This window comes from Esox lucius, chromosome 4 (genome assembly GCF_011004845.1).
Source record: "Esox lucius isolate fEsoLuc1 chromosome 4, fEsoLuc1.pri, whole genome shotgun sequence".
Lineage (NCBI taxonomy): Eukaryota > Metazoa > Chordata > Actinopteri > Esociformes > Esocidae > Esox > Esox lucius.
In genome coordinates this window covers 25,503,918-25,518,193 of record NC_047572.1, presented here as the reverse complement: position 1 = coordinate 25,518,193, position 14,276 = coordinate 25,503,918, and the positions used below count along the sequence as shown (strand labels likewise).

General features: G+C 42.5%; 2 protein-coding genes across 2 annotated transcripts; one reads left to right on the top strand and one right to left on the bottom strand.

Moving 5' to 3' along the window:
* Positions 1–2,652: 2,652 nt before the first annotated feature.
* Positions 2,653–9,440, bottom strand: faf2 (Fas associated factor family member 2). Its single transcript, XM_010900226.2, has 11 exons — positions 9,338–9,440; positions 8,473–8,541; positions 7,896–8,030; positions 7,623–7,699; positions 6,315–6,453; positions 5,983–6,068; positions 5,764–5,855; positions 5,005–5,182; positions 4,545–4,716; positions 4,298–4,441; positions 2,653–3,589 (listed from the first exon to the last, which is right to left on the bottom strand). The coding sequence occupies exons 1-11, from the start codon at positions 9,398–9,400 to the stop codon at positions 3,407–3,409; spliced, it is 1,338 nt and encodes a 445-aa protein (XP_010898528.1). The 5' UTR covers positions 9,401–9,440; the 3' UTR covers positions 2,653–3,406.
* Positions 9,441–10,451: 1,011 nt separating this feature from the next.
* higd2a (HIG1 hypoxia inducible domain family, member 2A) lies at positions 10,452–14,116 on the top strand. Its single transcript, XM_010900235.3, has 2 exons — positions 10,452–10,686; positions 13,556–14,116. Exons 1-2 carry the CDS (start codon positions 10,509–10,511, stop codon positions 13,717–13,719), a joined length of 342 nt encoding a protein of 113 aa, XP_010898537.1. The 5' UTR covers positions 10,452–10,508; the 3' UTR covers positions 13,720–14,116.
* Positions 14,117–14,276: the final 160 nt, after the last annotated feature.

Sequence of the window (14,276 nt, the reverse complement as noted above, 5' to 3'; positions counted from 1 at the left end):
TGTGTGTACATATCTGTTCACTGGCATATATTGTGAGTTTGAGAAGAAGAAAAAAAATCACTCAGGGCCTCTCAGTATATAAGAATAAAGGAAAACGGTCTGTAACGAGGCAGACGCCATGAAAACAGTCTGTTACAGGGCAGATGCCATGAAAAGATTGGTGGTGGATTGGAATTTTCTTGGTAGTTTTCCTCAGGCCATGCATATTTTTAATGTAATCAATTCCAATAATAATACTTGCTGAATTATTAGTTCCTTTTTTTTTTTTTTTGCCAGAGTAGTGGATATATCCTATAAAGACAGGCATGCTAGTATAAACAGATGAATAAGAGACAGGTCCTGGACAGAGGTTGTGTGATATAACCTGTTCTGAGTATTGTTATTACCAGCCTTTTTAACATTTAGTTTTGTGTTCTGACACTTAACACAACGTACAGACATGCATACTTACATAGCGGTTGTGATCCCATTTTAAAACATGCCATTGGTGCACACTCTCCTACCTAAAACCACTTCCAAAACTAATCTAAAGGTTTGCATGATTATATATATATATATATATATTTAAAAAAAAAAAATAACCAAGCGTGTATTTTCAGTTGAAGATCTAGAAATGGGGGGGGGGGGGGGGGACTATTTAACAGTGCACAATATGCATGCATGTCCTTCCAGGTCCCAACTGGTTTGTAACTAGCTCTAGTTGGCTTGGGGTTCGTTCTGATGGTGGGGATCTGATATCGCTCAGCTGATGACTGCCATGTGTTGTACTGCACACATTTGTAATAGAACAGAATGACTACAAGATTTTGATTTCAGTTTTATTTAAGAAAAAAAAAAAAAAAAAAGAATGCCTGGACTTGGAAGAAATCTTAAGATTTTTAAATTGTTAGTTATAATATTTGTGCTATTTCATTGGCTCAGCGAGTGAATTAAACATGCCTGGAACTTAGTTAACCGAAAGCCATATAATGAAAAGGTGCTAGATCTGTTTTAGGTATGACACTGTCACTAGTTTGCCATGAGGATCTGTTCTACTGTTAGAGCATGTTATTATACAAATACACTTAAAATGATCCGCTACATTAAACAAAAGAAATACATTTAAAAAAAGTCATACTAATTGTTAAAAATATTGTTTAAATCTGTACCTGCCTATTTTCACTGTATCAATGTAGATTTTAACATCTATATCACCTTTATTCCCTTTCAAGAAACATGATTACTATGGTATGGCCAATTTTTAACCACCACATTGTTAATTTCTTTTTTTGTCCCAAATACCATAAAACCTCCTGTAAAGTAACAAGTAATTTCAAGCCAAAACACATGACAAATGAGAATAGAATCTTGTAGTCTTTCCGTGATCTAATTAGTGAATAATCTCACAGCTTGTGTGGTGCAATAAAAAAATAAAGTGTTCCAATAAGCAGCTAAAATAGCTAAAATTTCTTTAGGATTTGTGATTTTTTTTGGATTGCTCAGTAGATTTTACCACTGATTGTTTTCCAATTATCTGTTGCTGTGGTGGGATAGTGGTCTGTTTACTGTTTCTACTACTCCCTCTGGCCTCTAGGGGGCTCCACCCAACAACAGGCCAAGGGCATGTTCTGTGTTAGAAACAAGATATTTGCTTTGGTACTTGCACAGTTACAGTTACCTCATTTTTGCCATGTTTGTATTTGGAAAAAAAAATAATAAAAAAGCTAATATATATTATATATAGGAAATGGTTCTTAATGCTATAATTTTTTCATTCCATTGGAATCATATTGTTTGTAGCATTTAACATATAGTTATAGTGTATGTATTATATAAACATCTGTATACTGATGGAAATTTCTAAGATTTGTACTTTTTTTAAATGAAAGTTGCTAGTTCTGCTTTACCGAGTAGTGCAATCATATTTTTTTTAATCGTTGTGGCTGATTTGAGAGGGTTGTTCACTAATAAATGTATGACGTATACCAATATTACAACCGCTTCTTTGTCTGTATCACTATTTGTTCCAGTTTAAGTCCAGCTAGTTCAATTCTACCCCACGATTCTGGACACAGTCCATTTGTATTTATTGACCTGCTGATTACCTGAACATGGAAATATATTGATGAACCTCATGACCTTAAAAGATCATCCACTTAATCTCCACCCAGCAAAGCAAGGAATACTCACCCCTTGAGGGTCTGGCTCCCTTCTAGGTTCCAATCCCACTAGGGAGTATTTTTTTCCTAGCCACTGTGCATCAATTACTTTGGTTTAACGCTTCAGACTGCTGATCTAAAAAGGGCTTTAACAGTAAATTATTGTGCACTGCAATCCAAAGTGAAAACAGTTGGAAAAACAATGACACAGGTTGTCTGTTTCAGCTGAACACTGTCTCGATGCCCGTCTGCCTTCTTTATATCGTAAGTTACAGTCGTGACTCTGTGTTGTGGGGATACAGCTTGTGAAGAAGTGCACTGCTCTTACATGGAACCCTAAAACCCATGCAGTCATGGAGGTCTGACAACCTATTAGAGCAAGGTGGAGCAATACCATGACGACTGCACCTCCTTCCTGGGCACTTAGAGGGTCAAAGAGAATTTACAATTGGGCCCAGAAGGTTCGTGACGGGGGTTTACAGCTGTTAGTGCTACCGAAAATAAAACCAACACAACATTTTAAAATGTTTAATTTATAGCTGTTGGAAAATTACATCTTTACATGGCCGGCCCATTCGGATGTTACAGGCAAAACAGGCATCTATGGAACACCACAGGCACACTATGGGCAGACTACTGTACTCTAGAAAGCCACATGGAAAAGCTGTGGCCTCAACTTGTTGGTGTTGACTGTCAAAACAGAATACCCAACCCTCATTTGTTCGGTCGTTTCATGACAATAACAGAGTCAACTTCGATTGCATTAAAAAAAAAGAAAAGAAAAAAAAAGCCAAAAACAAAAGTTAGGTATAGTGATTTTTTTTTTTAGGCTTGTTCTTAAATATCTAACGTATGTACAGGGAGGGCCGTCGCACTCCATTTAAACAAAACCAATCTGACCTGGGGGAGAGCAGAGGCAGGGATCAGGGCCTACGTGGTACAGGCAGAGAGGGGACCCAAATGACTTTGGGTTAGAGCAGGGGCTGGTTCTGGAGGGCCCCACTTACGGTCGTCCTCCTAATCAGACGGCTAACTCAAACCTGGGACACCCAAGCGAGTGTGATCAACTAGCAGGAGGAAGTGGGACAGCCCTACAGGATCCAAGCTGCTCACTCCTGGGTTAGAGAGTATTACGGCTTCAATATCTCACACAACGATCCCTTGTTGTGCACAACGACCATTAAACAACAAAAGAACGGGGAAGGGGAAAAAAACAAAACAGTTGTGTCCTCCGTATTGGAGAAGGGAGGTGGTGGACAGGCCAGATGTCAATCGTCTGTGAGGTCCTGAACAAAGAGGACCTCTGAACGGCTGAGGCCAGCCTCTTTCAGGCTGGGGGGGTTGGGCTGATCCGCGGTGGGGAGGCAGGGCAAGACCCGGCGAGGGAAGTTAGTTACTATCTGGAATTTCTCTGGAGTCTCTTTCAACGAGAACAGGAAGTCGTATATTACCTGGAAACACAGGACACGGAGAAGGGGTGAGACACAAAAGTTCCGCTGGGAGTTAAATCACAGGGTAGGTCAGACGTCATTTTTCAGATTCAGTTGTTTTGAATGTTAATGGTATATGTTCACATGTTGCTAATGAGAAATTGTGGATGAAATGTTGGTGTTCAATTTAAAGGAAGTCACTATTTAGCGTTTGTCAACTGATATCTCCCTTTACCAGGCTCAATGAGCTCTTAAGTAACTTTATATCGGACAGACATAGAAATGGTGTCCACAGTATCATCTGACAGAGTAACACATTGCCAAAGGCCAACCCTTTAAAGGGGTCACTACCAATATGGATGTGAACCACATGACGAGTTAGCCTCCTCTTCCCCAGGCTTCCCCACATGGGTCACATAAACCTGGCACAACTTACATTCCAAGATGGCCTTTGTTTTGGTCACCTTTTGATTTTACAATATTCTGATGTGAAACACATGGCCCCAAACAAAGCAGCGTGTCAGACAGAAACAAAACACTACATCCAGTTACACATGTAGTCCAGATAATTTCCCTGTGAGCCGACCAGAGGTGTATTCACACCTTCAGAGAGAGATGTACTACCAGACTGCATGGATGCCCCACCCGGCTATCTGCCGTACAAACGGATGCACCGACTTAGTAGCACTGGATAAGCATGTCTGCTAAACAACAGAAAATGTGTCTTACTGTCAGCGACTGCTCAAAGAGGAAGCGCCTTTCTACTCGGGTGTCATTGGGCAGTTTAAAAACGATCTTGACGCTGTCAGGGTGGTCAGCTGAGGGCTCCGGGGGGAGACATTCCGACTTCCTCTCCTTCTCCTCCTCCAGAGTCTGGGAACACAGTAGGGAATCAGGAGGCCGGACAATAACCACGTTCTGAAATACCTCTGGTCCGGTTCTGGGAGTGTGTAATAGACCGTCCTGTGCTCCTCACCCTTCTTCTCCTCTCCTCAGCCAGAACGGTCTGTCGGACCTTCTCCTCTTCTGCCCGGACCTTCTCTAGCTCCTCCCTCTTTCTTCGGTCCTTCTCCTGGTCGGCTCTCAGTGACTCCAGGTACGCCTCATCCTGCTGCGCCCTCAGCACCTGTGTCTGGTTCCTCTCCTCCCTACTCCACGCACACGCACGCGCACACGCACACACACAGTAAACCAAGCTGCTCAGGTGCAGTTAAGCAGAGCGGATTAAACAGTTTAGAGCCAGGAGCCACAAGGCTACAGAGCTGTGATGAATGATCAACCAGCCACTGATTTCAAGGTTGAGACGACTGGAAGCTCGACCAACATGAGGTGAAACATTAAAATGTGAGCATTTGGAAGGGATAGATGCGCCTCTCGCCAACACTGAAAACTATACTGTCTTAGTTCAGAGGGTAAGTTAAAGGGCGTGTCCTGACCGTTCCCTGCGTTCAGACATCAGGTAGGACTGGTTGGCCTCCATGATGAAGTTCAGCTGGTTAATGAGGTCCTCGGGCAGGATAAGCCCCTCCAGCCGGCCAACCACGGTCATCTTCCGGTCCTTCAGCATGATCATGGCTAGGAACGGGTAGGTGTTTTCACGCAGAGCCTGGGACACTGGGGTAAATGTGTGTACACACACAGGACTGGCAATTTAGTGCCTTTAAGATTAACTATTTTAACTAACCCTAAACATAACCTGACCCTGAATGCATAAACTAAACCCTAAACATAACCCCCAAGTCAGTTAAAGCTTCTTGTCAAAGTGAGGAGTGGCCAAATGTCCTTACTTTGAACAATATTCCTTGTTTTACCACACACACACACACACACACACACACACACACACACACACACACACACACACACACACACACACACACACACACACACACACACACACACACACACACACAATGATCTACTGAAACAGGGACATACAAGACACCTCCCCAGACCCAGACGATTTAACATCGTTCTATCAGGTAGGTTGATGGAGAATACCTCCCATTGACCTAGGGGTGGCACTGCTCCAGGCATGTCGCCATAGCAAAAATGTTCTTCAAAAACATAAAAGGTGAACGCGCGTTTGAAACAACGTTTTTGAGTTTTACTTGAAGATGCAATTGCAGTAGAACAAAAGTCATTATTATACTAAGACCGATACACAGACAGAGACACAAGTGCAGGTTTTGTACCTCGGTACCCCTCCGGCCTACTGGTAGAGCATGCCCAGAACAACATCCTGGTGTTGAGGAAGGTGACAACCTCTTCTGTACATAGTGTGGTGCTGGATGCATAGGGAGCGACGCAAGATTATTATTGGTCCAGGTAATGGAAACCCACAAAAAAAAATGTTTTGTATGTGAACGGTGACCTCTCAAAATAAATGACCATGTTAATAGATAATATCTTACCGGCAGAACTGGTCTGTGTCCTGGTGGTCCTCTCCATGGAGGTAAACTAACAAGTAACGGAGCTCACGTTTGGCATCATTCAATGCCTAAAGCACACAGACAGACAGAACTGTTCACTGAATGACAATATCATCAACCAAGGATACACAATGATTTAAAATACTTAAAATCTATCTGAATTCTCGAAACATCAGCTAACTAACCACTATTATTATATAGCTATCCATTTAGACAACTGTTCAATCAAATAGCAACTTGGGTTAGTGAAACTTTGTTTTGTTTAGGTTTAAAATGAAGAACTAAACTGGGGAATCCAAATGAGAGATACCTACCTGGCTGTATGTCCCCTGGTAAAACACTGGATGCGATCTTCCGTACTTCTCTTCAAAACTATGGATGAAGGAGACAACGTCCCCCACAGGGTCTGTGACACGCCCACGAGGGTCTGGCCTGACCCACCGCAGGGCAAACCTGTCAGAGGAATAGACCCAGTCAGTCCCTTTACAGAGACACGTCATGTCAAAGACCCAGTCAGTCCCTTTACAGAGACACGTCATGTCAAAGACCCAGTCAGTCCCTTTACAGAGACACGTCATGTCAAAGACCCAGTCAGTCCCTTTACAGAGACACGTCATGTCAAAGACCCAGTCAGTCCCTTTACAGAGACACGTCATGTCAAAGACCCAGTCAGTCCCTTTACAGAGACACGTCATGTCAAAGACCCAGTCAGTCCCTTTACAGAGACACGTCATGTCAAAGACCCAGTCAGTCCCTTTACAGAGACACGTCATGTCAAAGACCCAGTCAGTCCCTTTACAGAGACGCGTCATGTCAAAGACCCAGTCAGTCCCTTTACAGAGACGCGTCATGTCAAAGACCCAGTCAGTCCCTTTACAGAGACACGTCATGTCAAAGACCCAGTCAGTCCCTTTACAGAGACACGTCATGTCAAAGACCCAGTCAGTCCCTTTACAGAGACGCGTCATGTCAAAGACCCAGTCAGTTCCTTTACAGAGACGCATCATGTGAAAGACCCAGTCAGTTCCTTTACAGAGACGCATCATGTGAAAGACCCAGTCAGTCCCTTTACAGAGACACATCATGTGAAAGACCCAGTCAGTCCCTTTACAGAGACATCTTGTGAAAGACCCAGTCAGTCCCTTTACAGAGACACATCATATGAAAGACCCAGTCAGTCCCTTTACAGAGACGCATCATATGAAAGACCCAGTCAGTCCCTTTACAGAGACGCATCATGTGAAAGACCCAGTCAGTCCCTTTACAGAGACACATCATGTCAAAGACCCAGTCCGTTCCTTTACAGAGACACATCATGTCAAAGACCCAGTCAGTCCCTTCAGGGACACATCATGTCAAAGACCCAGTCAGTCCCTTTACAGAGACAAATCATGTCAAAGACCCAGCCAGTCCCTTTACAGAGACACATCATGTCAAAGACCCAGTAAGTCCCTTTACACAGACACAATGTTAAAAATGTCTGCGTAAAGTGATGTTAAAGACCCAGTCAGTCCCTTTACACAGACATCATGCAGCGTATGTTTTAAAGGTCCAGTCACCTTTACAGACAGTCATAAAATGTTGGTCCTTATATACCATCTGAGATATTTTTGTTTTATTACCTGAATATGTCCAGAAGTGTATAATATGTAAATCTGAAAGGTAGCATTATTAAGTAGTAACTCCATCCTATTAATCCCTAAAGAAAAAAAAGAAAGAAAAATAGTGAATACCCACAGAAGGACCAAATGCTACATGTTTCATCTTCTTAATACTATTGTAGTGGTAGCTGTTAATAGGAAAATCATTCCCACTGTTATTTGAATGAATTTTATCATTCTTGCCTAAATGCCATTACTCCAGGCTGTGAGATACAGACAAATAGGTATACGTACTCTGGGTTGTGGTCTGGAGACTATATAGCTGTAAACTCTATGATCGGCTGTGTTGACCTGTAAGGGTCTGGAGGGCGGAGGGTTAAACACGCTGGGAACCCCTTCCTGTTCGTTCAGTCTGTCCTGCACTGCAGCCTGGAACAGACACATTTGAACTCAGCCTGGACAGCACAGAAGAACTAAACCAAAGATTTAAGTATAACTAAAACAAGATAGACCAGACGTTGCCGTTTCCAATCTTAGGCACGTAAAATCAGGGGGGGGGGGTAGCTCCCAGGAAAAGAGGTGAGCCTAGTCAAGCACAAGTTAGCTTAGCTAGTGGCGAGTCAAAATTACAACCTGATGCTTTAGATTTATACAATCAGTGGGCTATCTTGCTCCCTGACAGCCTGTGACTAAACCATGTTAAGAACCACAGATTTTTAAGAACATTGGAGGCTTCATGCTGTCACATAATATGCAGTATATTACTGAAGTGCGTAACTTATTACGGGCAAGCTATAAGAGATAACTGGATTCCCTGGCATATCATGAAAGTGCATTTTATGGCCTTCAGGAACAAATACAAATGTCTTACCTCGATATTCCAATTGTGTTGTTGTAACGTGCGACGACATTGCTCCATTGACTCCAATCCTGTCAAATCCTGACATCAAAAGCAAAATTATGACACTGGTATCAACATACAACATTTCTGGCACTGGAGTAAACTAACGTAATAATGGGAAAACATCCCATTGCTGATAGGGGAAAACATTATTACGATGTTAACTGTGTTTTAACATAAGCCGATTAGATTACTTAAAAAACCTCTTAGCTTCAACATTGTATGATAATTCCTACAGGCCATGAATTTCAGATCTTGTCTTGGTTTTGGATAAGACCCGGGGGGGTGGTCGGGGGGGGGGGGGGGTGTAGAAACGAACCACTCGCGGCTTGCCATGTGTCAAAACAGTTGTGTCTGATGATTACTCAAGAACTACCTTCCAGCTAAAAGTAAGCTACCTAACGTTAGCTTAACTGATCATACAAACTAGTAACATCAGCTAGCAATCGTTAGCCATGCTAACTAGCTAGTTTTCATAAGCTAAATGTTGCAAATAACAACTGTAAGTTAATCTAATTAACCACACTTATATTTTAGTTTGGCTATATTTTGCATTGGTAGAATCAGCTGAAACGGACAAGCAATTTAAGACACTGTTTTGCATTCAAAACCATATTGGTGTGTTACTAACATTAGCAAGCTAGCTTGCGGTCTAAGTAGAAACAGTACTACCAAGTTAGCGGTAGCGCTAGTAGGGGGGGTCGAAATGGTCTCGTCAAAATGCGTATTTCCCCAATAAGGTGCTTTATTTTTAATAATTACATTTACATGTCTAACCATAAATTCACATATAGCTATACAGAAATTACTTAAAGATAATAAAAAGTCTGACTACCTGAAATTGAAGGAGTTTTTCAGTCTGCGCCTGAGACAATTCCTGCTCCTCTGGCGCCGCCATCTTACCTCGCCAATGCCCTACCAAAACGTCTCGACGTAAACTACAAAAACGTCAATTGGTCTGTAGCAGTTGTCAAATGTACTCACTCCACTGCCACCTACCGTTGAGGAGTACTACAATCATTCGGTTAGATGTACAGCGTGGGAACAAATATGTCCTACCGACAGCATCCGTCGGTATGTAACTCAGCGTGGAAAACCAATGCTTTCAAGGGGCTACGCATAAAATGTCTCACCCATGTGGATGCTAAGTGAATTGCAGCAACGCGAATTTATAATATTAATACACACTCTCCAGACTCGCTCCTTTCGGTTTCATCTAACTTCAAACGTATGTTGGCAAATATATTTTGAAATGCCAACTTCACCGGGAAACCCAGATACTTTTCTACATCCCGTTCCCTTAAGTCAGAGATACAGGCTCCATTTTCCCATTTTTTAAATGAATTTCTGTCTCTAGTAGTAATGCTTTAGTGTAGAGATACTGGGAAACATAGCCAAAGCATGATACTTACGTCCAGGCTGTGCTCTCTCTGTCTAACATGAACAAAAATACCGACCTAAGGTCGGTTTGGCAGTTGCAATTGGAATTAATCAATCTCATAAGTCTCTTTTATTTTCACAGTAATGAGAGACTTGAGGCTTCCCCCTCCAGTAAAATAAGGATGTCATCAATTGGATGATCTGGGGTTTTCCGGACCAAAATAACTCCGTTATTGTTAATTGTATTTTTGAATGAATAACACATAACAAAAAATAGGAATTGTCACAAGATACATACCAACTTTAAATAGACAGGGGCCATATAAAAACTACTAATAAATTAGGAATACACGTTTTAATAGTAAAAATCAATCCACGTTCTTCAACTGCGCAACCGAAATAATTTCATTTTCAAATCAGTTTCAAACCCATTCGGAAATTATAGACGAGTCGGTGGTACGTCGCGGCTTCAGTAGTTTTGACCCTCTCGAACATGGCCAGATCTAGCAATGCGCCTTTGCGTCATGTCACGTGATCTTTACGGAAGTCTTTTGAGTAGGTAGTCTCTTGGGATTTAAATATCTTTGTTCCTAGTCATTTACCCTTCCCTCCTCTGTTCTGCAAGTATGGCTGCTGCCACTAACCCAGTCGCCTCTGAGCACACAGCGACACCACCACCACCATTGTTTGATATAACTAAGCCTCCAGTTATCGAAGGATTTACACCTCTGTCGCGACCCAGAGAAGAAACGTTCCAAGAGAAGTTCATGAGGAAAACGAAGGAGAATCCCTTCGTCCCAATAGGTAAGTTGCGTATGGGAGTCGCCATAGCAAGTTACACAAGTTTAAAAAAAACTGTCCCCAGCTGTGCGTTTACTTCTAAAATGTTCTGACTCTGCGTTTTACGGCCAATAGATTGACAACTGTAATTATTCGCTAAATACGGTCTATAGTATATCTTGCTGGTTAAGGCATGGGACATAATCCGTCAATGTTGTAAAAAAATTGTGGATGTGGACACCGTTATACTCAGGATGTAATACTTCACATTTGATCATTTTATTGTTAGAACATTGTGAGGCGATACATGGACCAGGCCTTGGAAATTAGGTGCTTAATAAACATACAAGTATATGCCGAAATAATGGAAACACTTCAAGGCTTCTGGTGGCTCTGTTCTGGAAATTGTCTAATCGCTTAGTGTGCAAGGTCAACGCCAATAAACGCCCAGCTATTCTGATTGGGGAACCATTTTCATGGTAATAGTAGATGTCTTCTATAGATGACATTGCCCTCATCCTGAGGACATAAACTGCTCACACCAAACACTGAATTGTGGTTCCATAGAACTCCAGACACTATGTAGAAGCTGTTCTGGTGGCCTGTTGGTATTTCCTCATTTCCATTTTACCTGCTGGTTGTAATGATCAATGACAATAGTAAATGAGTCATAGCTGCCATGTCTACATGGTCTTGGTGATTTCATCAAACATTTAGCTCTCCTTCTGTATAAGTGTGTAGCCTAGCTGTAACGAACTTAAAACCAAGAGGTCATACTGTTCATAGGAAAGACACAGTTTAAATTCAACAAGATCAGGCGCACATGATGTAACAGTGCTTGCAGAAATTCTAAACACCTTAAGTGTTTCACATTATTTTGTGTCAGTGTCTTTGTGTTTCATTCAGTTAGGATCCCCCCCACCCACTTATCTACACACAACTCCACAACTGTAAGGGGCTTTTTACCATATTAAAATAATAGATATATTAAAACACAGCTTTAGTGTCATAATTGATTATGTCTTTACTCTTTGTAATGACTATCCTAACATTGCTCAGTTGTAACTAATCGCCTTCAAAATCACTCTGTTCTGATTAACACAGGAGGCCCATCTGTTTTAATTACACCACTCAGTGATTTTGAAGGTTTTGAAGGAATTCAGCAGTTTCAGTGGGTTTCCTCCACTGGGTACTGAAATTTAAAGCAAACGTTTTAACCATGAGCACCAAGGAGCTTTCAAAATTACTAAGGGACAAAGTTATGGAAAAAGGAATGGGTATAAAAATACACTGCTCAAAACGTAATCATCACAGTATGACACCAAGTCATTTAAACTTCAGGGATATCAATCTGTCCAGTTAGGAAGCATAAGCGATCGTGAATCAGTGTCACTTGTTTTGGTAAAAGTGACAACAGGCGCACTGGAGAGGCAATAGCAAGACATCCCCAAAAGGGAATGGTTTTGCAGGTGGTGGTCACAGAATTGCTCTCTCCTTATTGTGCCTGAGTGATTCTTCTCTAGTTTTGCATTTTGCTAGTGTCCCTGTCACTACTGGTAGCATGAGGTGTTACCTGCAGCCTATTCAGGTTGCCCAGGTAGTCCAGCTCCTCCAGGATGGCACATCCATACATGCCGTCGCAAGAAGGTTTGCTGTGTCTCCCAGTACAGTCTCAAGAGCATGGAGGAGATACCAAGAGACAGGCCGTTACACGGGGAGAGCTGGACAGGGCCGTAGAAGAGCATCAACCCACCAGCAGGACCGGTATCTGCTCCTTTGTGCGAGGAGGAACAGGAGTAGCATTGCTAGAGCCCTACAAAATGACCTCCAGCTGGCTACTGGTGTGCATGTTTCTGACAAGTGTAAGAAATAAACTCCATGTGTGTGGCATGAGGGCCCAACACTATGCAGCTCAAATGGTATTCGCCAGAGTACACCAGAATTGGGAGGTCTGACATTGGTGCCCCGTTCTCTTCACAGTTGAGAGCAGGTTCACACTGAGCACATGTGACAGACGTGAAAGAGTCTGGAGGCGCCATGGTGAATGATATTCTGCCTGCAACATCATCCAGCATGACCGGTCAGGCGGTGGGTCAGTGATGGTCTGGGGAGGCATATCCTTGTAGGGTCGCCTAGACCTCCACGTGCTAACCAACAGTACCCTGACTGCTGTTAGGTACCAGGATGAAATCCTCAGACCCATCGTCGGACCTTACGCTGGTGCAGTGGGCCCTGGGTTCCTCCTGGTGCAGGACAATGCCCGGCCTCATGTGGCCAGAGTGTGTAGACAGGTCCTGGATGACGAAGGCATTGATGCCTTTGACTGGCCCTCGCGTTCCCCAGGCCTGAGTCCAATTGAGAACTTCTGGGACGTTATGTATTGCCAATAGCTCCACAGACTGTCCAGTTGCTCACTGATGCCCTGATCCAGGTCTGGGAGACGATCCCCCAGGACACCATCCGCCTCATCAGGAGCATGCCCAGATATTGTTGGGAGTGCATTCAGGCACCTAGGGCCCATACACTACAGAGCCACACATGCTGTGATGAAATTCAGGCAAGTTGGAACAGCCTGTGATCTCAATTGTTTACTTAGATTTTCGGTGTGAGTTTGAATCCAGCCCTATATCGGTTGGTAATTTTGGTTTCCACTGACCGTTGTTACTTCATTTTTTTCTTAATGAATTACACAATGCACAGTAAAGATTTTGATCTCTACTATATTTTGTTCATCGAAACCCAATGTCTGATTTCAGTGATCCCTTAATTTTATTTGAGCGGTGTATTTAGTATAAAAAAATTAATACATTTAATTTAGATATTTGCGATTGTCTTTGTTATGAAAAGCCTCAGGTTGGATTTCATTAAAACAGGATTGTGTGTCTTTCCCCAGGTTGTCTTGGTACTGCTGGAGCCTTGATGTACGGTCTCAGAGCGTTCAAACAAGGAAAGACCCGTCAGTCCCAGCTCCTGATGAGGGGGCGAATCTTTGCTCAAGGTTTCACCGTAGTTGCCATCATCTTTGGCGTGTTTGCCACAACCCTGAAGAAGAACTGAGCTGCATCTTGGTTGTATTCATTCATTAGTTCCCTCCCCCTTTTTTGTAGTCCCTTTCCATATGTTTTCATTAGACACTGGCCTTTGTCATCTGCCAGTTGGTCTAGCCCCATTAACCTTTTTAAGAGAACCATGGTAATGGATGAAATGTATTTAAATATGAAAGTTTTTCTTCTGGACTCTTTAAATTATGATTTGGGCTGGTGCAGTCCACTAAAAATGTAAAATGAACATTCAACCTAATGGTGATTGCTTCTCTGTATTTTACAGATACATATACCAAGAATCTGATACTTTAATTGCATTACATATTGTCTGTCTCACTGGGCTACTTGCCATAGATTAGCCGTGTTTCCTTGGGGAAACATGCCACCTTTTATTAAAATGTAAAATGAAATATTTGTGTGCTATAATACTTGGGAGAGAAATATTCAGCATCTTTGGAGTAGCTGCTCGGAGGATTAAAGTAGACAATTGGAGGTGTCCTTTGGACTGGTAATGATCAGTGTGGTGCTGACCAGGAGATGCAGGTTAGTCTGGATACACACACCGGTCAT